Source organism: Artibeus jamaicensis, unplaced genomic scaffold (genome assembly GCF_021234435.1).
Source record: "Artibeus jamaicensis isolate MK-2021 breed Jamaican fruit bat unplaced genomic scaffold, CSHL_Jam_final scaffold_804, whole genome shotgun sequence".
Classification (NCBI taxonomy): Eukaryota; Metazoa; Chordata; class Mammalia; order Chiroptera; family Phyllostomidae; genus Artibeus; species Artibeus jamaicensis.
The window spans coordinates 709,697-735,895 of record NW_026522055.1 but is presented as its reverse complement, the minus strand read 5'-3'; the positions used below and the strand labels follow the sequence as shown (position 1 = coordinate 735,895).

At 58.0% G+C, this 26,199-nt stretch overlaps 2 protein-coding genes across 4 annotated transcripts; both read right to left on the bottom strand.

Moving 5' to 3' along the window:
* Nucleotides 1–617: 617 nt before the first annotated feature.
* On the bottom strand, nt 618–21,484 carry PPFIA3 (PTPRF interacting protein alpha 3). 3 transcript variants are annotated; one of them, XM_037140935.2, is made up of 30 exons: nt 21,378–21,484; nt 17,122–17,376; nt 16,736–16,837; nt 16,206–16,370; nt 15,792–15,866; nt 15,283–15,357; nt 14,758–14,979; nt 13,622–13,768; nt 13,392–13,526; nt 12,883–12,966; nt 12,616–12,747; nt 12,099–12,161; nt 11,898–11,977; nt 11,479–11,623; nt 10,735–10,922; nt 9,351–9,573; nt 8,113–8,276; nt 7,857–7,984; nt 6,747–6,840; nt 6,500–6,581; nt 5,666–5,866; nt 4,365–4,427; nt 4,178–4,204; nt 2,983–3,158; nt 2,469–2,566; nt 2,069–2,244; nt 1,912–1,980; nt 1,533–1,704; nt 1,001–1,072; nt 618–915 (listed from the first exon to the last, which is right to left on the bottom strand). In XM_037140935.2, the coding sequence occupies exons 2-29, from the start codon at nt 17,359–17,361 to the stop codon at nt 1,014–1,016; spliced, it is 3,585 nt and encodes a 1,194-aa protein (XP_036996830.1). In that variant the 5' UTR covers nt 17,362–17,376; nt 21,378–21,484; the 3' UTR covers nt 618–915; nt 1,001–1,013. The 3 variants fall into 3 exon arrangements, with proteins under 3 accessions (XP_036996830.1, XP_036996829.1, XP_036996832.1); XM_037140934.2 differs by having other exon boundaries at nt 618–1,072; XM_037140937.2 differs by lacking the exon at nt 4,178–4,204 and having other exon boundaries at nt 618–1,072.
* A 1,132-nt stretch (nt 21,485–22,616) lies between these two features.
* LIN7B (lin-7 homolog B, crumbs cell polarity complex component) lies at nt 22,617–26,199 on the bottom strand. The gene is made up of 6 exons (XM_037140848.2): nt 26,127–26,199; nt 25,619–25,737; nt 25,274–25,345; nt 24,245–24,454; nt 23,070–23,233; nt 22,617–22,718 (listed from the first exon to the last, which is right to left on the bottom strand). The coding sequence occupies exons 1-6, from the start codon at nt 26,161–26,163 to the stop codon at nt 22,697–22,699; spliced, it is 624 nt and encodes a 207-aa protein (XP_036996743.1). The 5' UTR covers nt 26,164–26,199; the 3' UTR covers nt 22,617–22,696.

Here is a 26,199-nt window from a genome sequence, read left to right as displayed (position 1 = left end):
GGTGATGAGGGGGGGGCGGGGGGGGGCTTGGGCTCATGGGTCTGAGGGAGAAGGGCCAGGGCTTCCAGGTCCTCCCGGTGGTTGGTTGGTTTTTTAAAAGTCCTCACAAATAAATCAGTCAACACGGGAGTTTTTTGAAACAGTTCTCTTTACCCGTGATCACTGAGTGATGCCTGCGTCTGGGAGGCCGACCAAGAGTTTGGGGCAAGGGCTCCCCCGTCCTCCCTCCCCCCCACGCCACATCGCCCAGTGGCCTCGTGGAAAGAGGATTCTCCCATGCAAACCCCGGGGCCGGAGGGGAACGAGGAGCGCAGTTCTGCGCTCCCTACCCCTGGGGCACGGACACGGCCACAGCACGGGGGGGCGGAGGGGCCCCGGGGACACGAGACAGTGGGGAGAGGGTCCCCGTCCGCAGCTGACCCCAGGCAACGGGCGACCCGAGGGGCGGGGCGGGGCTGAGTGGCACAGGGGGCGAGGCTTGTAGCAGCGAGTCCCCCCTCCCCTCCTTTCGGACGAAGAAGGAAGACTTGGGCCCCGCGACTGGGGAGAAAGGGGAGGGGCAGCCTCTCCCCGCATGCGGCCCGGGAGGGAAGCCCCGCCCCCTTCCCGCGGAGAATGGGCACCCATCTCCCCTGGGAAACTGACCAATAAATTACAAAGTAGAGAAAAGGGAGGTGGAAGTTTGGGCGCGGAATTGCTTCCGGCCCTCTTCTTTTCCCCTCTCGGTCCAGTTCATGTAGTTTGGTCCAGGCCCAGTCCATTTGTGAGGCAGGGGCGCGCGCTCCCCTCTAGTCTGTACGGATGGTCCAGACCTCGGCGGGAGCTCCCCGGCCCGCGCTCCCGGCGAGACCACACTCTGGGCAGGAGGGGAAACAGCCCAGCCTCTGGAAGATTCTTCCATTCGAGTGAGGTCACCTGCATGGACGCCGGGCAGCATGTGGAGCAGTGCAGATCCATTGTGCCGACCCGAACCCCCAAGATCGCCCAGTACAGTCCTCACCTGGAGGCCTGCACTAGCAGGAATAGGTCCGGACCGAAACGCCGTCTGCCCGGGAATTTCCAGAAGTCTGGCCTGCGGAGAGAGCGAGCAGCTGTTCAGCCAGGATGAGCAGCGGTTCAGCGCATGCGCGCGCGCCCACGCCCCACACTCCCGCCCCCCCACCCAGGGTTTCTCCGACTCTCAACCCCAAACATCCTTCCTTGGAATTCCCCTTCCGAAATAACAGTAACGGGAGACTCTTCGCTGCCTTCCCTCCCTTTCTCGCAGCATTGGATTCATCCAAGGTGCCCCAGATGACAGGAGGCGAGTTCATTTCCCACCGTGGAAAGGGGGCGCGAGACTAATCCATTCTACACGCGCAGCAGAGGGTTGGCATATCGGAGCAGCCCATTTGCCATGAGTGGGGGGGGAATGAGCGAGGACATTTCAAAACCTGGAGAGAGAGGCTTCTGAAATGTTGAGTTGGTCCTTCGTCCACCCTGAAGAAGGGGAAGGGAGGAAGGGCTGACGCTTGGGGGAGCCACCCACCCACCTTCTGATTGCAGCTTGCGAAGAGGGAGCCCCGGCGAGCCCAGAGCCCCTGCTGCGGCCGAACGAAAGTTGGGAGGCAGCATCTCAGCTGAGTCGGGAGTTACGCCTCGGAGGTCCTTTTCTCTGAACATCTTCCGCCAAGACGGGGAGCGGCTGAAGGACTTGGCGCTGTCCTAGGTACAGGGCCCGGGCATCCAGTGAGGGACCGGAGTCGCTTCTGACTCCGCCCCTTCCTTTGACCCCACCCCTCTCCGGATCTTGGAGATTCATCAACCTGGCCCCGCCTCCAACCACAACTCTAGGTAAAGCCCGACCCCTTCAGCTCCAATGTTGAGGGTGCTGCTCAGGAGCCGAGCCTCCTGAACCGCTGCTACGCCCACCTCGTCCAGCCGCCTGTCTGTGCCCAAGGAGATGAGGTTACTGAATTCCTTTTCCAGGAGCTGCCGGGCCTGGGGAGGAGAGGTGGGAGAGGGGGTTGCCGCGTGCAGACTGCGAAGTGGGGATGCCCAGTATGACCCGGGCCAAGCGGCAGCTCACCTGTGCATTCTGCGTGGGGATCTGCAGGAGCAAGGCTAGGTCGGAGTAGTCAAAGGTCTCGTCCAGGGCCAGCAGTGCCCCGTGCACCCCGCTCTCCGTGAGGTTCGTGGCAAATTCCTTCAGTCCCAGTCCGGACACCCAACCCATGACCCGCTCATTGGACCACACCATCACGTCTGGGGACCAAAGGGACCCTCAGCTGCAGGCCCGTCCGATTTAGCCCATACCTGCACCCCCGTTTTCTCTTTTCTGGCCACACCCCCTATACTGGCTCCACCCCAGGGTTTACGGTAGGACTCTTCTCTGGCCTCCCTCCCCCCCTCCAGTCATCCTTCCTCCAGTCCTGCCCCTAAACCTCTCCACCTGGCTCCCAGAGGGACGTTTACACTCTTCTACTCACCTCGGATCTGGGTCTGACTTTCTTCCCGCCTCCTCTCCAAGTCTTTCCGGTCATAGTTGAGCCGTTTCAGGCACATGATCCCATAATGCAGACTCACCCTGAGCAGCAGGGGAAGTCGAGTCACAAATGAGCCTTCGCAGCCCCAGTGACTGCGGCTCCTATCGGGGCCCTCCCCACTGACCGTGGACTTCTGGGAGGGGTCAGAGAGTTGTTCCATCGGTCAGTTCTAGCGACTGCTGCGCTTCTCAGACTTGGGGTGCTTTCAACCGGCAGCTCCTACTAGCTAACCTGGAGGGGGTGTGGAGTCAACTAGCCAAGCTGTCTCAGAATTGGGACTCTTCCTAGAGGGCCATCTTATCGCTGGAAGGGGAGCAGGAGTCAATTTCCTGAGAATCCAGGCTAAAGGGCCGACGATAATCCAATGAATTTCCCATCACCAGTCCCATCGGCCAAAGACTCTCTAGGAGTGGGGGGCTTCCCCCAGGACTGTCCCCATGGGCCCGGCAGCCCCCACCTGTGGAAGCTGTCCACCATCTTGAGTTGGCCTCGGAGCTCCTTCTTGTTCAGGTGATCCAGCATCCGGGCATCCACCAGCGACTCCATGAAGTAGCTGCGGTACTGGGGCAGCCCCAGGCTGGGCAGCCAGTCGTTCCCCACCCACTCGTGGTTCATGTCGCCGTATGCCAGGATCTGGGGCCATGGGCAGGTGGGGGAGGGGTCAGGCCCTCCGACCCCTTCCCATGTATGTATGCAAGGGCACAGTCTAACCCCCCCAACCCGAGGATGTTCTTTGTGCATCTGCTCGGGAGAGTGGATCAATCCGAAGCTGTCTCCTACTCCTTCACAGTGACAGAACAGACACCCCATCTACTCCAGGTGTGGTCCTTGGACAACATCACCTGAGAATTTGCTGGAATTGCAGAACCTCAGAGCCCAGGCTACTGAATCAGAATCTGCATTCTCACAAGATCCTCAGGTGATGTGAACGGCACATGGGAGTGTGAGAAGCACTGGTCTAGCATCGTCCCAACTCAGAATGACGCATTGGTCCACCATCTCTAACACCCCCCGCCCACGTGAGACAATAGATTCTTCTACCGCGGTTCTCCCCACAGCAGAGTAATGGATCCACCCATCACTCCCGCGCCGTCTGGAAAACACTAGTTTAATGCTGTGCTTGGCCCAGGACGGTGTGCTGGATCAGCCCAAAGCCCTTCATTAACTTTAACAGAAGGAAACAATCCATGCCTCCCCCTGACTAGAAACGAAAAGTCCAGTCCAACACCGTTCTTCCATCTCAGCTGAGTCCATGCCTCCCCCTTCTTCAGAAGAGCTCCTCCTCCTCCTCCTCCTCAGCCTCTCCACCTGATGTGCTGCCCCTTCAAATGCTCTCCCTTCAACCAGCGGGCAACCCGGTGCATGGCATGGCGTCTCCCTCTAGTTATAGCAACAGGACAACCTCTGGGTCCCCCGAAACCCACGATAATGGAATGGCGCGAGCACCACAGCTAACAATGGAACCGCCTGGCTGCTACCAGACCCCCACCAAGCCACAGTGAGACAGTCCAGAGCCGAGCTCCGCGCAGCGCCCCCTTGCGGTGATGATGGAATGCTCCGGGGAGGGGAGGGGCGGGGCTCGGAGAAGAAGGGGTGTCCATGCAACGTGCACAGCCTGTTCATGCGCCCCCGTCCCGCCCCGCGCCCCCTACCTGCTCCCAGCTGATCTCCTTGGTCTCCTGACCCGTTAGTGGGAAGAGGGGAGAGAAGGGGTGGGTTAAGGGGCAGGTGAAGGAAGGCAAAAGGAACGGACAAACGGACAGACACAGACTCTCCCCCGCCACCCCTCCTCATGGAGGATTAGTGTCATTCCCAAGGCCGCCGGCAGGGGGCACTCACAGGCTTGGTCGTGGCCGTAAGGGACTCCATCTCTTCGTGTGTCATCCATACGTTTCCTGTGGACTGAGGGGTTGCGGGTGTTATGGAGGGTGAGAGAGGGCTTCCAGATACAGAAAGGAAGGGGGTCGTGCTCCTGGAGGCTCAGGTGGGGTACATTTACACCCATTCTACCTTCTGGCCTCAAAGGTCGGTCACTGCTCAGGCAAGACCGTGACAGGAAAGGAATGATCGTTTATTTATTAAGCACCTGCTGTGTACCAGAACTTGGGCTTTGAGGGTGAGCAAATCCAGGTTCCAACTGGGGGCCTGCTGGACATTTCGCCATGTGGCCCAGTGCTAACGATGTCACCTCTCTGACTGCACATAAATTACAGAAAGGATTCGGAGTGAGGTGGCAGACCTAGCAAAGGGGCAAAGGTTTGGGGGAAGGAGGACGCGTATTCACATTTACTGAGCACCTGCTCCCAGGGTCCCCAGGCGTCAGGAATTCACACGTGGGACAAACATTTAAGTAGCGCCTCCTGAGTGCCAGACACAGTTGGAGGGTCTGGGATGGGCAAGGGGAAATTTGAATGTAGACTGAAATGGGTAGATGAAATGGACGATAATGGTAATGTCCTCAGGTGTAATAAGCGCATGGTGTCTCGGCATGGAAAAGTTCTTATTTTTAGAAGATGCCCCCGAAGTAAGTTTTTGGGTTAACTTGTTATGCTGCCCACAAATTGCATTCAAGTGCTTTGAATACAACATACACATGTAAACAGCAAGAATCGCAAAGGGTCAACAATGGCTGAAGAAGGCACAGCACACACAATGTTCTGTATGGAATGAGAGGATAAAATACCTGAAGGCAGTAAATGCTATGGGGGGAAATAAGGCATTAATATCCGAGTAATGCGTGAATGAGCAGTTTAGCTGTTGAGTTGGGGAGGCCTCTTGGAGGTGGTTCTGAGGTGAGACCTCAAGGCTGAGAAAGAGCCAGCCCCCGGGAAACGGGGAGCAGCGGGTGCCAAGAGGCGAAGTCAGGAAAGGAGGGGTGCAGGGACCGTATGGATTTGGCTTTTTCTCCAGAGCGAGGTCCCTCTGGCTGCGGTGTTTAAGACAGACTGAGGGTTGAGGGTGGAGGGGAAGCAGGGAGAACGGAGGGAAGCCCCCCGCCCCCCCAGAGATAATCCAAGCGGCAAGTGAGTAGTGGGTCTATGGGGGAAAAGCTGGAGTAAACAGGCCCGGATTGGCTAGTCTGAGGATAAGAGGCGGGGACAAGAGGCTGCGAGGGCTAGGATTGGCTGCTGGACCCTCACCGTGCGGGAGGAGGCGGGAGCCGAGGGTGAGGTGAGCGAGACCATCTCCTGAATGGCGAGGCGTAGCTTGAGCCGGTGCAGCGGGTTGCTGATGCCGATCTCGCGCTGGATCTCCGTGTCCGACAAGTTGGCCATGATGGCACCACTCTTGACATTGGCCCTGCAGGCGGCCACATACCACGCCGGCATGCCTACCCACAGCTGGACCAGCGGATGGAGCGGGGAGGAGAGACAGAGGCAATGTAAGAGGAGAAACGGGAGAGAGACAGAACGAAGGTGAGAAGAGGAGACAGACGGGGAAAGGCAAGTGGAGGAGAGACAGACATAAAGTTGCCAGTGGGAAGAAACACACCAAGTCACAGGGACATGAGAGTCACAGGGAGACAGAGGAGGGTCATAGGTCATGCCAGAGTCAAAAGGGAAAGAGAGGGGTGGGAAGAGACAGAGATCAGGAGAGACACAGAGATGAGAGACAGACATGGGGAGACCCGGAGACATGGTGAAAAATATGGGTAATGACACAAACACAGAGATGAGAAGAGGCAGAAAAATAGTCAGGAAATCCCAGACAGAGAGAGCGCAAAATGTGGGATGAGACAAAAGCAACAGGAGACCAGGGCCTAGGTGCGCATGGCCAGGGGGCAGGGGTGGGGGGGAAAGAGGAAAGAACAGCAGAGAGATGGACAGGAAGCCTGACCCCTCCCAGGGCCTCACCCCCACCCCCCACCCCCAATCTGGGCTAGGTGGATGGTGCTGGGTGGCCGCAGCCCACCCTAATGGTGGGACTGTCACGGGTCGGAGATCAAGAATCAGGGCATTTCTGGACCCCAGTACCTCCAGCCAGGAGACCACGGTGGGACCATCCCAAGCGGCAAAGGGCAGGCCCTGGCGGCAGGCCTCTTCCAGAAGTTCATGCCTGGGGAGAGGGGGGCCAGGGCCAGAGCTCTCAGGGAGGGAGACCCCCGGCCCCGCTGGACGGCCCCCTTCACCACAACCCCCTCTGCAAACACTTTTATGGCTGTAAAAACATGCCGTTGGAATCTTTGCAAGCCCTCCCCGCTCTCCCCACTCCCGCACTCACTTCCTCTTGTTCCTTCGGTCCTTGTCTCCTGGACCGGTCAGCTTGGCTAGCCCGAGAGGGTCGGTGGCCAGTGTCTCATCTGAGGGTGTTCCAGCTGTTGGCAGGAAGGGCCAAAATGTGGGGATTCTTAAGGGGGAAGCAGAACCTTTCATGCTGGGGGTGGTGAGGAGGATGCCAGGAAAACAAGAGGCCCCAAGCCAGTAGTGAATGAGGCCACAGAAAGGGAGTGATACAGCTGGAATGGGACCATTGCCGCCAGCCAGGCAATAAACTGGAGACATCCGCCAAATAGGGGATTGATTGGTCTGGCCTTGTCCTGGCGGCACTGGTGTGCTGGGAGAGGTTTAACTAGCTCCCTGAGGAGAAAGGGGATATTCTCTGATATGGAGCATTTGCCAATTTCCATGGTGTAAATAATCCCACTAAGCCAATTTTCAGCACCACTATGATGTCAAGCAGCTGACAAAATTCCTGAAAGTTTAACTCTTGGTTTTTTTTTTTTTTAAAGATTTTATTTATTTATCTTTAGAGGGGAAGGGAAGGAGAGAGGGAGAGAAACATCAATGTATGGTTGCCTTTCGTGCGTCCCCTGCTGGGACCTGGCCTGCAGGGAACCTGCCTGCAACCCTGGCATGTGCCCTGACTGGGAATCGAACCGCGATTGTCTGGTTCGCAGGCCCGCGCTCAATCCACTGAGCTACACCAGCCAGGGCTTAACTCTTGGCTCTTTATAAGGCAGTACAAACAGGCTCCAGCACACCAGGTGCCCTGCCTTTAGGATGCTCCTTCCTCTTTCTCTCTCCCTCTCTTTCTCCCTCCCTTCCCTTCTCTCTAAAAATAAATACATAAAATCTTTTAAAAATATGGCAAATGAAACAACAAATTGATTTAGCCCTTCAGTCACTCTGGCAGGCCACCAAGGGCCCTTTCCTTGTCCCTCCTCTTCCTCTGCCAAGTTTTATCCCTTCCACATTGTAAATGAACTACCGAATCAATGAGAACATGAATGAATGTCAAGTGATGACGTGAAGAAGAAGAAGAAACAAAGGTAGGAAGAGAAGGAGGGAGGGAGGGAAGAAGACGGGAAGGAAGGGGAACCAAGACACTCACCCAGGGAGGAGCTGTCTCGTCCCGGTGGTCCCATTCGCCCCTTCTCCTTCTTGCCAAAGAGACGACCTATGGATGACTTGATGCTCTTCTTCTTGGGGGCTTTGTGCAGGGAGTCTGGTGTGCCCTCGCTGGGTGAGCAGGACAGGGTGAGGCCAGATCCCATCCGGGATGCCTCTTCTCATCCCGAGCCTTTGTCCACTCCCACTGCATCCTCCCGGACAAGCCCGTCCCTGTCCCATCTCTTGTCCCTGCTGACCTTCCCCGTGGCGGCCCCCCATCTTCCAGGGCCCCTGCCTGTAGTGCCAAGGCCTGCGTCATTCTCTCGAGGCGGGCAGAGCGGGGAGTGGGAGGTGGGGTGTCTCCTGGGATGGCTGGCCCCTCCCCGCGTGGAGCCCCAGCTTCCTCCTTGGGGACGTGATTCTGGGGATAGAGACGTAGAGAGGCTGGATTGAGTTGGGGCAGTCATCTCAGGGGCTCCTCCTTCGCTGGGATGTCTACTCAGGGGTGTCTGAGCTGCCCCTGGTTTGGGCACCACTTCTGAAGGGAGTGGGGGTGAGCTGTAGAGAAACATAAAGCAACGTCCCACTGGAGCTTGATGGGCTCCTATTGACAGTGTCTTAGCTTATGGTGCCGCATTGCCTCAGGGAAAGGTACTCGGTTACAGGGCCTGGAAGCAACAAAGCTTGGGTTTAAGGCAATAAAATAAGGCTAATAGCCCTGGCTGGTGTGGCTCAGTGGATCGGGTGCGGGCCTGCGAACTGAAGGATAGTGGTTTGATTCCTGGTCGGGGCACGCGCCTGGGTTGCAGGCCAGTTCCCAGCGGGGAGTGTGCGGGAGGCAACCTCACATTGATGTTTCTCTCCCTCTCTTCTTCCCTTCCCCTCTAAGGATAAATAAATAAAATCTTTAAAAAAAAATAAGGCTAATATCTCTAATGCATCCTGAAAGTCAACTCTGAGGATCTAATGGTAGTTCTCAAATGTATGTTTAGTCACAGACATTTTTAAAAATCCTCTGCAGAGATTTAATGCATAAAACTGCCAAAGATATGCCCTGGCTTGTGTGGCTCAGTGGACTGAGCACTGGCCTGCCAACCAACCACAGGGTTGCCAGTTCCATTTCCAGTCACAGCACAAGCCTAGGTTGCAGGCCAGGCCCCCAGTAGGGGGCACACAAGAGGCAACCACACATTGATGTTTCTCTCTCCCTCTTCCTCCTTCCTTTCCCTTCTCTCTAAAAATAAATAAATAAATTCTTAAAAAAAAAAAAACAAAAAACGGCTAAAAGTAGACCAGAGCTAACTCAAGTACAATTTCGAATTCCGGAACACAGTGGCTCAGCCTTCCCTTTGTGCCCTTTGAGTTGGCACTTTTAGGAAAAGCTAAGGTTGCTTTTGAAAACCACCGGCGTGAGGAGCTACTGGTGCCGTCTGCCCAGGAGCCCCGCTTCCGACCTGCCACCCACCCCGCCACGCCGAGACTTTGGAACACTCACGGCTTTTTCGGTGCCCTCACGGGCAGGACTAGGGGGTGCCAGACGGGGTGTCGAGTGGCCAGAGCTGGGAGGGGAGGGGCTGGCGAGGGTGGAGGTGGTGAGGGAGGGGGGCAGTGAGCAGCTGCTGCGGTAGCGGCCCAGCGAGTCCAGGCCGGAGCCAGACACCCGGCTCTCCAGCTCTTCTGCCCTTTGTTCGGTTGTCTCCTTCTCCTCTTGGATTAGCCTGAAGAGGGAAAGGGGGAGACTGGTGAGAGGACTGAGGCAGACCTCCGAAAGCATTTGGAAAGCCCTGGCTGGTGTGGCTCAGTGGATGGAGCGCTGGCCTATGAACCAATGGGTCGCAGGTTTGATTCCCAGTCAGAACACAGGCCTGGGTTGTGGGCCAGGTCCCCAGTGGGGGCTACCTAAGAGGCAACCACACATTGATGTCTCTCTCCCTCTCTAGAAATAAATAATTAAAAAACAAAAAAAGAGTTCTGAGGAAGGCATAGTGAGGCCAGAAGGTCTTGCTGGATCCATGATGGCCTCACAGGTTCGAGGGGAGTGAAGAGGCCATGACAGGGTCTGGAGGCTGTGGAGGTGGATCAGGGAGGAGGATCAGGGCGACCCCGATGATAACCAACTGGTTCTGGGAAATTATAAGGGAATTTTTGTGGGCCAGAGGTCAAGTTCCCAAGAGAACAGCAAGAACAGAATCTTAGTAGGATCGAGATAAGATCTGGGATTCTGAGGTCAACGTCGGCTCTGGGAAGGTCTTGGCGTGTCAGAGTCGGTGACTCATGTTCGAATGAGTGTGAATGAAAGGTGGGGGTCAGGTCGGTGCACTTGCTGGGTCCCGGGGAGGGCGTGGCATTAGAGAATTGGCAGAGGAGGCCGCTGCCGGGGCATCGGGGTGCACTTTATATGATAGGTGACTCTTAATCTGTAGAGAATTCTTGTTATATTAGGTAGGAATTCTTGCTCTGCGGAGGTGTGGTTCTTGATGTGCTATAGCAACATTCTTGGTGTTTTGGAATGGGGTGCTTATGTCGAGAATCTGGGGGACCAGGAGTCTCTGGTTACTGGTTGTGGGAAGCCATGAAATCCAAGGTGTACTGGGAAATTGTCGATGTACTGGATTGAGAATTCTGAGGGTGCAGCCTTTGCTGTAGTGAGAAATTGTGAGTACTGACCACATATGCAAGGGAGGTACATATGCATACCTATTATACAGGAGACTTCTGGGTGGATTCCGGGGAGGGAGTGACTGGAGGCTGGGCTGGGGGGCTGGGAACATTTCTTGAGGACAGTGGAAGAGGGATGGGATCTGGCCATCACACCCAACTCCATGGCCAGAGGGGCTGTGGGCTTGGCTGGCGGGCTGGGCGGGCGGGGCGACCCTCACTTGATCTCCTTGTTGATGGCTTCCAGCTGCTCCTGCAGCATGATGGCCAGGGTCTGCACGTCGGCCTGCCCGCTGGGGGACAGCAGCTCAGCCCCGAACATCCCCTCCGCCTCCTCCTCGTCGGAGCCATCCAGGTCCCCAGGAAACGGGGGCGGCATGGACCCCGCGGGGGCAGATCGCTCCCATTCCTGTCTCTGTGTGGAGACAGAGGGACCCCGGGGTGGGCGGGGGCCCAGGTTGGCCCTGGGCTGCCCTTCAGGTCTCCCGACCTTGCCCATGACCCTGTTTACATTTCCTGACACTGGCTGCCCTTGCCATGAGATCCAGCCCCCGACACGGTTTCCAGCTCAGTTTTCTGACTTGACAGGTCCCTTTTCTTGACCAGGCCGCCCCACTGTGACTCCACCCCCTCCCCATTTCAGTTTCCGTTGGCCCAGCCCACTTACTTTCTTCACTTAAGCCCACCCATTCTAGGATTCCACACCCCGCCCACCATCCCCACCCCTCTCCCCACCCCGCCACCATTCCTCTGCGGTTCTCACCAGGCAGCAGGGGTTCCACACGAAGAGGCATCCGGCCCAGTGGGGGCGACGGGGTTGTGGGAGGAGGAGAGAAGACAGCGTGGGTCCCGGACACCCTGTTTCCCCACGCGGCCCCCGTCCAGAGCCCCGTGTGATCCACCTCATTTCCCACGGCTGCCCTGCCAATCCCGGCTCAGGGCAAACCCCAGAAGCGGCTGCTGACCTTGGAGGGCTCATCCTTGACCCCTGACCAGCGGCTCCGCTTGCCTGCTCGGCCACTGCCAGCCCCGTAGGGGTCCAGGTGGGCGCCGGAAGGTAACGTAGGTGCCTGGGAGTAGCGGAGCTCCAGGGCACTGCCAGGGAGGGACCTGTGGGCGTGGAGACCAAGGGGTCAGGAAAAGGAAATGGAGACAAGGGGTCATGGGGAAGGGCCCGGGTCAGGGGACTAAGGGAAGGATACGAAGTCAAAGGCCAGGGAAAAGGACCTGGGGTCAGAGGTCATGAGGTCAGAGGTCCAAAAAGAAGAGATCAGGGAAGTCTCAGGAAGACAGGTAGTGGGGGTGGAGGCCACGTGGGGATCAGAAAGGATGAGCTGGGCCACGGGGGCCCGTGGGTAGAGGTGGGGCAGGAGGGTGCTGTCACCTGGAGTAGGAGGACGGTGGCCTTCCCCGCAGCTGGTCAATCTCCATCTGCATGCGCTCCATCTCCGCCAGGAGTTGCTCCTGTGGGGAGCAGATTAGAGGGATCGGTCTGACTGTGCCCACAGCACAGCCCCTCCCAGCTGACTCCAAGGAAGCCAGGCCTGCTCCACGGCCCGGTCCTCCCCTCCGGGCCCCTCCCTACTTTGTTGAGCAGCAGCTCGTCCTGAAGTTTCTTCATGTTGGCAATCTCCTCACTCAGTGAGTTCTGTGGGGGACAGGGGTGCAGTGAGTGGGGGGGCCTGAAAGGGGCATACTCTGGGGGTCCGAGAGGGGAAGGAGGTGAGCATGAATGGGGAGCTGGAGGGCCTGGCGGTTGTGGGTCCAAAAATGTGGCAGAGTAGGGGAGTCCCCTGGAGCCCCAGAATTCTGTGTCTTGTATAACCAGAAGGCTCAGTTCGAGGGTCCATAGCATTTTCAGGGCTTGGAGAAAAGCCAAAAACTCAGGGTATGGCTGCCTCAGAATTTAGCTCTTGGGCTGTTTTGGTGAAAGAGTGGTCCAGGTAATGCAGCCGAGAAGTCTGTCAGATTCGGAATGCTCAGGTTTGGGGGGGGTCTCCAGTAATGGATCCGGGGCAGGGGAGGGAATATCTGGGGCCCAGGGATTCGGGCAAGAGGTAGTCCGGGGTGCAGGGTAATCGGAGTGCTGGGTTGGGGCGCACCTTCTCCTCCAGCGCCCCCATCCGCTCCTTGAGGTGAAGCTGTAGCCGTTCATTGGACTCGCTCAAGAGTTTGTCCACTGTCTCGGACAGCCGCTTATTGTGGTCATCGTTCATCTTCTCCCGCTGCCGGGCCTGCTCGGAGGAGAGGGCGTCAGAGGGTCCCGAAGGCAGCCCCTGCTCCCAACACCCGCCCCAGGCCCACTCCCTCATCTAAGCCCCGCCCCAGCCTCAAAGCCCCGCCCTCATTGCCACAGTCCATTCCCTCACCCGCTGCAGCTCTTGGTTCTTCTCCTCCAACTGGGCCTCCAGTTGCCGAAGCCGCTCCTCAAAGTTCCCATGCCGTTCCTCAGCCTAGGGGGATGGGACCCGTGACCTCTGACTTTCCCGCCAGGACCCAGTCGGGCCCCAGTGTCGCTTCTGCCAAGACTGGGTTACAGGCCCGGCGCCCAGAGTTCCAGACTCGTCCCACGGGACTCCAGACCCTGCACCTGTGACTCATGCCCTGCCCCTCTTCTACAGGCCCTGTTCCTTTATCAGTTCACGTTCCAGGCCACCCACCCTTTCAGTTCAAACTACAGAACTGCCCCCCACCCCCGGCCCCGCAGACCTCCAGGCCCTGTCTCCATTCGAAGCCCCATCCCTTTCCTAGACTCCAGGCCCCGCCTTGTTGCCCAGAGTCCAGGCAGCAAACCTCCCACTCCTCCAGACTCAAGGCTCCGCCTCCTCTAGGCCCCGCCTCCCCCAGGCTCTAGGCCCCGCCCCAGGCCTCCCCTCACTTTATTGAGCGCTGCAACTCGCTGGGCCAGCTGCGCCTCTATCTCGGGCAAGGTCTCTGCCTTTTGCAGCGTCTGCTGCAGCTTCTGCTTGGCGTCGTCCAACCACTCAGCCAGCTGACGGCTCTTCTCTTCACTCTAGGGGTAGGACGGAGACCAGAGAGGGCAGGAGATAGGTCGCACAGGCCACGACCCCCTCCTCATCCATCGCCCCTCCCCGGCAGCGACCCCACCTGCCGGTACAGCGACTCCTTGCTGGCCAACTCATTCTCCAGCTTGTCGTTCGCGTCGTGCAGAGACGTGGCCTCGCGCTGGGCACTCAGGTAGCGCTTCTCCAGCGTTGTGATTCGCTCCTCCATATCCTCCCGCTGGGCCAACGCCTGCAGAGGTGGCAAAGGGCAGCGTGCGCTACAGCTCCCCAAAAGCCCTGGGGGTAACCCAGGCCTGGAGGCCCAGATTAGGCACCCCCAGGGAGTCCTGGGAGATAATGTCCCTCGACATCCAGGCGTCAGAATGGTGGAACCAAACCTGCCAAGAGCTCCCAGGAGTTAGCCAACGTTAGTCCCCCTGGTGGCGGTACCATGGTACCACGCTTTCTGTGAGTTTCTAGAACAGTACTAGCTTAGACCCTCCCTGTATGGATGGATTTAAGGTTCATGGGATGGGACGTTTCCTCCACTCTTCTGGGACCACCTGCCGCAAAAATCCAGGCCTTAGGTGTTTCAGCAACTTCTCGCACAGCCCAGGCTTAGAATCACAGAGCAAGTGCCCTAGGAAGGCAACTCGCTGGGAAACAAAGGTCCCTTCCACCTGGGAGGCAACATCTCCCAAGAGCCCTGAGGGTAGCATAGGCTCAGAACCCCAGAAAAAGTGCTCCAGGGTCTCACGGAGGATGGACTTCTTCTGTCTTGGGAGCCCTTGTGGTGGCAGACCACATTTCCCAACAGGCCCCAGGGCCGTTCAGGCTTAAAATGTGAGGTGAAGGGTCTTCGAGAATGCGTGCCTACATTTCCCGGCAGTCCCTGGGACATGGGAGTTAGGACGAAGGGCCCCTAAGCCAGGAGCCAGGATGAAATGCAGACAAAGGAATTCAGTGTGAAGGCACAAGAGAATTCCCCACTGATAACATAACCACGAACAGTGTCTGAGAGCCTACCATGTGTGTGGCGTATGCCAATCCTCTGGCAAAAATCATAATCTCATTTTACAGGTGAGGAAACTGAGGCTCAGAGAGCGGGAGAATCTACACGACTTGTGTGAACCGAATCCAGGTTCCCTCACGAGCTCTGTGGCTTTGGGCCGAGGGAGATGGGGAGGGCAAGGAGGAGGGGAGGGACAGAGGGCAACCCACCAGGGGCTCCGGCCTCACCTCCTTGAGGTCGCGCTGGAGCTTGGCGTTAGCTTCCTCGGCCTTACCCAGCTCACGGTGGGCGGTGCCCAGCTCCTCCTCCAGCTGGCTCATCTGGCGGCACAGCACCGCCAGGCGCTCCCGCAGCTGGCACACCTCCGCACGCTGCCGCTCCAGGGCCTCCTCCAGCTCCGCCGTGCGCCGGGTGGAATCCCCCACAGGACCCAGGCCGTTGGCAAGGGTCTGCGGTGGGGACAGCGAGGGAGGAAGGGACAGTACCCAGAGTGGGGAAACAGAGAGAGAGAGAGAACGCAAGGAGAAAGTTGACGGGGGGTGGAGGATGAATCAAAGATCAGTAAGGATCGTGGAAGTCCCAGAAGTTAACTACATGACCTGAATCAGGTTTTTGGGGACATCTGAATGTCCCAGGGTAAGTGAGGACCATATCAAACATTGAAAGGACCATGACAAAGTCAGAGGACAGAGTGGTAGTCACAGGGATGAGGGTCAACGAAGAGCAAAAGGAGCGAAGGGCTTCCAGCTTACCTGCCCGTCCCCGTCCTTGCCGGGCTCCTCCAGCCCTGACCGGCGCCTAGACAGCTGCTCTCGAAGGCTCAGGGTCTGGGAACGGGAAACGGAGATGGGGTCACACGATTAGTTCTTTCCCGCTGGCACCAGCCCGCTACGGAGAAAACCCTCTTCAGTGCTGCTGGGGGCACCCTTAGACCCTGTGCTCTCGTTATACCTCTCTTCAGCTGTCCTGCAGAGCTGTCCTGAGCCTTCCTCTTGTCCTCTTTAGCCCTGACTTTTCCCAGGCAATGGCTTCCTTAGGAGCGGGTTTCCCCCGTGAACCCCAGCCCCTGGTTCTCACCTTAGTCTCACCCTTCACTAGGCAGTTCTCCTCAGAGCCCTGCTCAGGAGCCCCACTGGCTCTCTCCCTAGTCCATCCCCATGGGTCCTCTGCTCTAGTTCTGCCCCCAACAGATTCTACAGCCCAGAATCAGCTGCACCCAACTGGGAGTTCCTTAGTCCCTTCCTCCCCTTCTTGGCCCCACCTCCTGGTTGCTCATCTCCAGCTCCTCCTCTAGCACTGCCACCCGCTCCAGCGCCATCCGCAGCCGCTCCCGGACCTGGGGATGGGGCAGGACAAGAGCGAGATAGAGATCAGATCCAATGTAGGACATTTGGCCATAGTGCAGCACACCTCTGCACCGGGCCTGATAGGGCCACGTGAGAATTCCTCTATCTATAATGGATGTGTAGCCCCAACCTGCCACCAAAGAAGCCCCGCCCACCGGTAGCCTGACCCTAGTTCATTTTTCCACTTACAACCCGCCGGGTCTCAGTCTGCCCAAGCCAGTCAATCAGAGTCAACTTTTTTTCCCACTTAGTACGTCCCCAACCAATTCAGAACAGCCGCCGCCACGCACGGGTTTCCCTTCTGCATCCAGGATCGACCATTCTCATACCTTCTCATCGAGGGCCTTGTGGTGCTCGAAGAGGGACTTTAGAGCCTTGAGCACCTCCACCTCTGATGAGACCCCGCCTGGGGACTGGGCCTGGCGCTTCACCACGGTCATGCGCAGTGACCTCTCGTGCCTGGACACCAGGCACTCCAGGTGTTCCAGCAGAAGCTACAGGGATAGGGCACCGGGCCAAAGAGACATGGAAAGAGAAGCAGGATAGAGGGAAAACGTGGTTCAGACAGGGAGGTCGGACACGTGGAGAAAGACATCGAGAAAGGTGGAGCCAAGTAAAGGGGTAAGGAACGAGACAAGTCAGGAAAAGAGAAAGGGATATCCGAGGTAGGGGCGGGGCCAAGGAAGGAGTGGTACAGAAATAGAGATGGTTAGGAAGGAGGGGACCAGAGGACACCAGCCGAGAAGTGGGAGCAGGGAGAAGAGGGGAAGGCGAGGTGGGGAAGAAAGATGATGGGTCAGGCAACAACACCGCGAGGCCCCGCCCTCACCACTTAGGTCCCGCCCCCAACGACCCTCACCCTGGTGTTGTTACGCTCCGCCTTTAACTCCGCAATTTCTTCCTCCCGCTCCAGCAGCTGCTCCCGACATAAGTTAAGCTCCTTCGTCAGAGCCGCAAACTCCTGTCCAGATGTGGACAAGATCAGGTCAATCTTGATCTTGTCCACAGACAAGATCAATCTTTTGGGCAATCAGGTCAACCTCTTCCCCATGTCCCTCATTGCACCGATGAGTTTGAAGGCCCCACCCTCCGCTAAGCCCCGCCCCTTCTAGCGGCTCAGGCCAGTAGGGTTACCCGCAAAGCCTGCCCCGCTGACTCCTCCCCTCCAAGCGCCAAGTCCCGCCCCTCCGGCCCGCCCTCTCCACGCCCACACTGTCCAAGGCCCCGCCCCGGCCCCGCCCAGACCTGAGGCAGCGCGATGCTGAGCTGTCGCTGCAGCGAGTCTTTCTCGTGGCCCAGCTCGCGCAGCCGCAGTTGCGCCGTAGCCAGTCCGTCCTGCGCCTCTCGCAGTGTCTCCAGCAGGCGCTCGCGCTCCGTGAGCATCGTGACCATGAGGCGCTCCAGCTCGCCGCCCGTCTCGTCCGGGCCCAGCGCCGAGCCCCGCCGGCCATCCTCGCTGATGGTGGGCATCACCTCGCACATCATGGCGGCGGTGCTGGCCTGCAGGTGCGGGGAAGGGGCAGGGGTCAGAGACCGGCCTCGTCAAGGCACAAACCGAGACATGGCCACTCTGATACCACATAAAAGAAACTGAGGCCTAACCACCCAGGTATTGCACAGAAGAAAATTGAGGTCTGTGCGTTCCGATGCTGGCACAGAATAACCTGAAACCCATTGCTCTCAGGAAGCCAGTACTGCCCAGCTGGGTGAGAATATTTAGGGAAACCGAGGTCAGACTCCACCAGGCACTAACAGCAAACCTAGGCCCGATCTAGTCCAAGAAACCGAAGCCGGGTGACCCTGGCACTGCCTGACTAACAGTGGAAAATTCAGTCTGGCCCTGCTGAGAATCTGCCTCAACGCACTGCGTGAGCGAGAACAGGCCCAGATGAGAACCCTGACTTCAAGACTGGGGTCACAGAATTAGGTCACTGCTGGTGCGTGGTTACCTGCTATCCAGCTCAACTCCCCTCTCCTTCAATTTCTCATCTGGACCTTGGCTCCAGAAGAATCTAAAGAGCTACTCCACATGGGGATGGAGAGAAGCATGGCAGGGGGCAGGGGTCCAGGATCCATCTCCTCCCTCAGGTCTCAAGAATCCTGCAGTCCCTTCCCCAGACTCAGGAGGCTAAGCTTCCAGCCCCCTCCTTCCCAATCCCAGGAGGCAGCGATATCACCTGCTCTTCCCCTGGGACCTGAGTCTGGGGTTTAAACCTCCAACCATAGACTCAGAAACCCAGCCTTCAAACCCCTTCACCCCAAAACCCGGCAGTGCAGGCTCCCAAGACCCAGGAGTTCGGGTACACAGGTTGTAGGCGGAGATGAATCGAGTTGTCCTGCGCCTCTCCCTCGCACACAGCAGGTTGGACAGGTCCAGCTGGCCCAGCCGAAAGCAGGAGGGACTTCTCCTTTCCTTTTCTCCCTTCCGGCTGGGGCATAACCGGTTCTGCCAGTAGATCTTGCCCAGCCCCGCCTAACGTTCGGACTGTGTCCAAAGCCTGGGACCGGGGCCTTGGACTCCTGTGTGGAGAGGAGAGGACTGCCCTGGAGAGAAGAGGAGTGCCCTGGAACCTGGGGGGGGGGGGGAGGCGGCTGGGTCCCCTGGGTCTTTGAACAGGTGCATCTGAGAATCTAGACAGCGGTATCGCAGAGCTCAGAGGCCAGATTCAGGAACGTGTTTACAAAAGGGCCGGTTACAAAAGGGCCGGCCAGCCTTAGGCCCGGAAACACCATATCCAAAGCCCAGAACTTACTCACGACATGCAACACAGGATGTTTTAGGGAGGCTGTGCTAGAACTTTGAATTCACTGAGAAAGAAATGAAACACAGCAAGGCTGGGCAACAATCCGAAAAGCCACTGACATGTAGACACAGTACAGAGTGCGAAAATGGACACATGCTTCCACATTTCCCATGTGAGCTGGGTAAGAGCTACACGTAGGGCATATTCTAGAAGCTGGGTCTGGAACCATGAACCAGCCAAGAGCAATCAGTAAGTTCAAGACCGACTGGGTGACCTCAGAATGATACCTAAGAATATACCTAACGCAATGCACAACAGACCTAGTCAGGAGACATAATCTAGGACTTGAAACCTACCCGGGAGAAAGATACAACCTAGAGTACAGCAGTGGCTGCATCCTTGTTTTTATCATGTGTCTAGATAATGCTAGAACACAGAATGAAAAAGATAAATGCTCTAGAATTCAGAACGCACCCTGCAGGTGGAGAAAAACCTAGAAAGTAGCAAGGAGTTTGCCTGGAACTTAGTCATGCCTGCAGGAAGATGTAGAGGGATGCATGCTGGGAGTTGAGAATTTACTGGCATAAGGACTGAGCTGGCAAAGGCGAGACGTTGTGTTCCGGAAATGAGGACATTTCTAGGCTGAAGACTCTAGAAGAGGGGAGAGCCCAGAGCATGCTTAGAATGCTGAAGTGGCAGATAGAGGAGTAAGCCCACAGGCCACCAGAGGACAAGTTCTAAACTAACATCGCACTCAGGAAAAGATAAACAGAGGTGGGAATGGACGGGCCAAGAACCTGGAACCTGAGGAAGGAAGAAGGAAGGTTAGAGTGCTTCGGTGGGAATCCTGTAGGTTTAAGACCGTGGAATTGGGTGGAACCCAAAGCAGAAAAGTGCCCCGTAGAATCAGTAGCACAATTCAGAGAAGGAGAACAGAACACAATTGGAAGACACACATTCTAGAACTTAGAAGGCTCCTGGAGACAGAATGTAAAACAATGCCAAGGATATGGCTAGAACCTAGAACACTCCTAAAATGAAATTTTAGCAGAGGATAAGCTAAGATTGGTGTCTAAAAATTCAGAACATGCCTGAGGAGATGGAGGGATTCGAATTTGGCTAGAATTTAACATCTAGCCTGGAACTGAGAACATGCCTTGGGGAAGATGAAACACAGATGTCGACTGGGCGTGTTCTGGGATCTAGAAGGAATCTAGAATGCGGAGCATTGCAAGGGCAATATTTAACTGGAAAAGTGGAAGGCAGCGGGTAGCTTCTGGATCACTAAGGAGCCTAAGTCACAGAACACGTTTGGAGAAAAGCATGTGTGTTTGGCATGTGGGTACAGCCTGAGAGAGAGAGTGTGTACTCAGAGGATAGGACATCACGGTATGGGCCGGAGAAAGCAGTGGAGTGCTGGAAATAGCTCCAGAAGCTGGGTCCTGGGGGAGAAAATAGAGTCCCAGGAACCCAGCAGCTGGGATGAAATGGGGGATGAGGCAGGAGTTTGTCAAGGCGCCTGGGAGATGTCAGGTTGATAAGGGAGTCCTGAGGCTGTGGGGACCTGGGTTCCTAACAGTAAGAGATGAGGAGCTAGATACCTGGGGCAGGAGGAGGGCACAGCTGGGAGGTCTGGATTCCTGAATCCTTGTGGAGATAAAGGACAGGGGTTTGGGTGGGAGGGCTGGGGCAGGTGGCCTCCATATAGGCTGGTGACCAGTACAGAAGCTAGGCTCTGAACGCCTGGGTCCCTGAGGGGATGCAGGACCAGACCGGCATCTAGGTCTCCGGGGGCGGTGCGGGGGCGTGGGGTGGTGCGGGAAGTGCCAAAGAATTGCATTAACAATCGCATTCCGAGTCCCTGAAACGGAGTCATGGCGCCCGAATCCCTAAGGGGCAGATGCTGGGGTACTAGGAGACTGGGTATATTTGCCTGAGGAGTACAGGGGCTGTTGAACTGGGGACCTAAAGGGGGCAAAGGCTGGGAACCTGGATCCCCGGGTGCTCAGGTCCCTAAGGTGGACAGGGCAGGAGCATTCGGAAAGCTCTGACTCCTCAGGAAGGTGCTGGGGTCCCGGAAACCTGAGATGCTGAGGTGGAGAGCCTGGCCAGCGGAACCCTGATGTCCCGGAGCCCGGGTCGGGGAGGGCCCGGGTATCCCCGGGTCAAAGGCGCGGAGCGGGGGATCCCCGCGCCGCCGGCGCCCCCTCTCTGGCGGCGGCAGCGGGAGGTGGGGGAGGCGAGGCTGCCGAGCGGGCTGACCATGGACAGCTCCAGAGCGGGCCTGTGTCCAGGGCGGCCGCCGAGTCGGCCTGGACTGAGGGACGAAGCCGGCTGCCCAAGCCGGAGGGCTGGAGATGGGTGCGCGAATGGGGGACTATGTACAGTCGCGACGGGGGACGGGCGACCCTCGCCGGGAGAGTGTGACAGAGCCGCGGCGGTGCCTGGAGCTGTCGGGACTGGGCCGAGGAGGAGGATCTGGATCCAGAGCGGTTCCCAGGGTGGAACTGAAATCCAGGCTCCTGGGCCCTGGAGGCGGCGCAAGGCGGCAGTACGCCCGGGATTCTAGGGTTCGGTTGGGGACTCCGAGAGCCGGGAGGGGCACGCCTGACTCTCTGGGGCTCGGCTGTGAAATCTGGGCTGTGGGGTCCCCGGGGATGAAGAAGGGAATCCAGGATCTCGGGGAGGCGGGGGAAGCTCCGCGAGGGGTCCCCGGGGTGGGCGCTGCCTGGCAGGCCGGGCCGGGCTCTTACCTACCTGGTCCGCGGCGGCTGCGGGCGGAGCTGGGCTGCAGGAGGGACGTGGGGTGGGGTGGGGGGACCGGGCGGGGCCCCTGGCGGCGGCCGGGGCCCGGATCTGTAGCGCCGGAGCCCTGTCTCCGCCGCTGGCGCGGGCTCCGCGTCTCTCGCTCCGGCTTGGGCGCTGGGGACCCCCCTCCCTCTCACAGTCTTACAGCCCTCTACCCCCTAAAATAGCCCCCTACCCCTGTCACAGTTAAGCCTCCCCCACGAGGCCGCAGCCGCCAGATCCAGGGGTGCCCACTAGCGCCCCCCAAAATCCCACCTTCCCCCCAAAAAAATTTCCTCCTCCCTCCCCCCAACAGGCTCCCGGGCGGTCGTGGCCCCTTTAACAGGATACTGACAGACGGCTCTGAGTGACCAATGGGAGACAGCGTCAGCACCGGTAGGAGGCGAAACCCCGCCTCCGCACCGGCAGGGAGGGGTCGCGCGGGCGGAGAGCGGGAGGCGGGGCTCAAGACAGGTTGGCCAATAGGGGTGCGGCGTGAGGCGGCTATGGGGCGGAAGGCGGAGCCCGGCAGGGAGATGATGTCACCTGGAGCGAGTGGCGCGCGGCGTGGAACGCGAGTCGCGACCCCGGATCCCGGCGGCGATGCGCGCCGTCCCTCGCGCCTCACGGGACAGGAGGGGCTGGGCGGGCGGCGAGGTGGGAGTAAAGGTTGTATTTTTAAGGTGGGGGCGACTCACGGAGACGTGCTTGGGTTGAACGTGGGGTGAATGCCGGGTCAGCGAGTGCACCTTATTCTGCACTCTGCGCCTGTCTCGGGAACTGCACGCGGCACCCCCACCCCTGTCTCCCACGCAAGGCTCCCCCGGCAGACAAGGTTAATGGTTTGCTCCGTCCCGCCCACAGGGAGAACACCCACTGGCTCCCACAGCGTTTCTGGACTCCTGGGTAGGACCAGCTACAGAAGGGGCCTGGCCTCCACCCTCAGAGTCTCTTAAAATTAGAGGGTGCTGTCTTCATGTTTGAATTCGCATTCAGACCCAGGCTGGGTCTCAGCCTCTGTCTTTGGACTTGTCCCTAGGAAGTTGGCCGGCTTCCACCTTCAGATGTGGAGAAAAGTCTCCATGTCAGCTCTCGGACTCTGCAAAGGGCTTCTTGAGGGCTTGGTCTCAACCTCAGTTCCTCTCCCTCACTCACTCCCTCCCCCACATCTCAAGACCCAGAACAGACACACAAACACGCAGCGAGGTTCAAAGATCTTTAAATAAGGAGCAGGTGACAATAAATACTGTACAGGAGACGGGTGAGCAGGAGGGTCCAGATTTATGGTTTCAGCCTCTGGACTCCAAGGACCTGCAAGGAGGGTGAAGAGAAGGAACCCAGGCTCAGGGTAAGGGACCTGGGGATGGAAGGGTAAGAGCTAGGGCTGGGTTTCCAGAACCAAGGGCTCAGGGAAGTGGGTTGAGGAATTCCCGGGCGAGTAGCTTCCAGATCTTGAATGGGAGTCAGCTGAGTCCCCAAGGGCTTTAGCCAGAATGGCTTGGTGGGGAGAGTCTGAGTCAGGGGTCAAGGGTCAGACTCTCAGGAGAGAGGCCATGCCTGGGGGTGGCATTCAAGGGTTCAGCAATCATTGGCTTGCTTTGGGAGTCTGGGGATAGGGCAGATCATGGAGGCCCTGGGTAGTCGTGAGGGCAGAAAGCTCACGAGTAGCTCTGGTGCTGCTGGCGCCTGCGGGCAGAGCGCATCTTCTCAAAGCGGGCCTCCATCTCCTCCAGCACTCGAGGTGTGTAGCGCACCACCAGCTTCACAGAGCCCTGGGCCGCCTTCAGCAGCTCCACAGCCTTCTCGTGCTGCTCACCCTCCACGCTCTGCAGGACGGTGCACAGACAGCTGGGCCCAGGGCCCACCGCCCTCACCCGGCTTCCACCCCGGAAACAGGACCATTAGTGACCTGCCACCAGCCCTGAGCTGCTGAACCTCCTGTCCTCATGCGAGGAGAGGCAGGAACTCTTGGCTCAGTGTCCTCCCTCCAAATTTCCCAGGTTCCTGATGCGAGGAACAAGCTCCATGAGCACTCAGTCACTGAGCTAGACCTCCCAGACCACCTTTAGCCCCTCCCTCCCCAGTCAGCTACTTCCTGGCCCTATCACTCCTGCCCTGACTCCCCCTTCTTTGTCCCTACCACCTTGGCCCCAGCTTAGGCCTCATTCCCTCCCCAGTGGACTCTCGTTGTAGCCTCCTCCCTGGCTTTCGGTCTCTCCCCTCAGTCCACAGAGTCCCAAAGGGGTCTATCTACACCTCCAAGCTGAGTCTATCCCTCCAGCCCTGCCACGACTCCCCAGCACCCTTGAGACAAAGTCCCAGCTTCTTAGGCTGGCACTCAGCCCCTACAAAGCGGTCCCCAACCACCCATGTAGTTGTGTCTCCATTGACTCGAACCAGTGATTTTAATTACTTGCATGCCCCCGTCCTCCATCAGAACCGAGTTCTTTACCTCACAGGAGTGTCACAGCCCCTACCTACAACAACCTCAGCCAGTAACACCTTCATCTTTTTTTTTTTTCCCCGCAGAACTCCTACTCATCCATCAAAACCCAACTCAAATGTTCCTTCCCCAGTAAAAACTTCTTTCCTCTCCCCTGGTCCGGTGCCACATCACAATGCTTTGTGCTTCCTCATTATTATCTCCCTGGATGAGGTCTACCCTCCCTTGTCAGAGAGGGAGTTCTTGATGGTAAGAGCGGAGGCCAACTTTTCTCAGGGTCCATGGCAGTGTCCAGCACGTGGCTGGATACAGAGGCAGCGCTCAGTCTGCGTGTGTTAGATAAATGCCAGAAACTCTGACCCCGCTCCCAGCCTTGCCCCGGCTTCCCACTCACCACACCATTCACAGACAGCAGCTGGTCCCCGCGCTTGAGGCCTCCGTGGCGGTCAGCCACACCTCCAGGAATGACTCGGGAGATGTAGATGGGCGAGTTCTGCTCCTTGCCCCCCATGATGTTGAAGCCCAGGCCCTCATCCGTCTTGGGCAGCTCCACTACCCTGGGGTGTGCATGACCCTCACTGGCCGTGAAGGCAGCAACTGTGGCCTGGGAGGGAGAAAGCATCACATCGGGACGTGAGGGGCCTGCAGACTGGGGTGGAGGATCCGGGCAAGGAAGAGCTATTGAGGCCAGACAGCTTTTCCCAAGCTCGAGGCGCCTGCAACTGCATGGTTCGACGGAAGATCACCCCATAATGACTGCGTGACCCCTTTGCTTCACTTTGGATGGTGCAGACATGTCAAAGAGAAAATCTTCATTTGTGCATGTATCTTGAATACTCCCCACTTGCCAATCTCACTTTTTAACAGAGGAAAACGAGGCCTGGAAGAAGCTGAGAGCCCCCAGGAAGCCGCAAGAAATAGCATCTGACTATAGTTTAATCGGATTTTGGTGTTTATTGATATTTCATTGTATAGGTGCTTAAAGTTATCTCCGAATATGGCATCCAGTAGTACTAGTTTCAATTTACAATTGGTAAAGATACCTTTTCTTCCTTTTACTTATTTGTCCTTAGAGAGGGGAAAGGAGGGAGGAAGAGAGGAAGGGAAAAGTGGTCGCTTCTTGTGCACTCTGTACTGGGTACCTGGCCCAGGACGGAGACATGTGTCCTGACTGGGAATCAAACCGGCAACCCTTTGGTTGGCAGACGGGCACTTAATCCACTGAGCCACACCAGCCAGGGCTAAACATCCCTTTCTTTATATGATATTTAAGTTAAAAATATGAGAGTACCTAAAATAAATTATCAAAAAGTAATAGTAAGGGTGGTACAGAGATCTGACAAAAATCACGAAGGAGGAGCCAGGGTTGACTGACATTAGAAGTTCCATGGATGCCTTGAATGATGGGGTAAGGGGCGCCTACCTTGGCTGTGGCGTGGGCCCGGATCTCAGCACTGCCCGTGATGTCCAGCGTGTCATAGAGCTGCTCGTACACCTGGTGAGGACTCAGCAGCATCAGGGAGCCGCCAGTCCCCTCCTCCCTTCAACAGAGGAGTCCAAGCCTCCTTGGACTCTCCCACCCAAGGAACCATCCCGCCCCCGCAACCTGGGGTCAAAGGAAACTACAACTCCCAAAGAATCCCAGAGCAGACGCACGAACACCTCAAGGCGGGTTGCCCCAGGCACTGCTGGGAGGTGTAGTCCCCGGGCTCGGGGCGAGCAGGAAGGCTGTGGCTGCCGTCTGCGCCCAGTGCCGCGCGGCACTCACCTCCCGGATGGCAGAGCAGAAGCGGCTCTGCAGGACACGCTGGAGGGCCTGCAGCTTCTGCGGGGGCAGCTCCCCGCTGCGCTGGAGACGCTCGAGGAGCTCCACCGCCCGGGATACATCTGCGGGGCGGGGGCGGGCGCGTAGACCAGAGTCAGACACCAAAACGCAGAGGAGCACCGAGAGATGCGACCAGAAACCGAGTAAGGGCGAGCGCAGACAGACCCCAGGAAGGACACCCGCGGACACCTGGCGGCAAGGGCACCCTGCGTCCCCAGGATCCCCGTACACGCCCAGACAGGGGTGTGCAGTGGGCACCCCTCCCCGACCCACTCGCCCACGGACCCTCCCAACCCCGCTAACAGCCAGACTCACGACGCCCCGCCCACCCCCCCACCCCTGCCCTATCCGTCAGCCCACCCACCGCCCATGCCTTGCGGGGGTTGGGGCGGGGACGGGGGTCCAGGACGCTGGACGCCACCGGGTGGGCAGGACCCCCTGGCGCGCTTACCGCGCTCCAGCCCCAGCGGCTCCACCAGCGCAGCCATGTCGGCGCTGCCACTGAGAGCCGCCTGCCCGCCTGG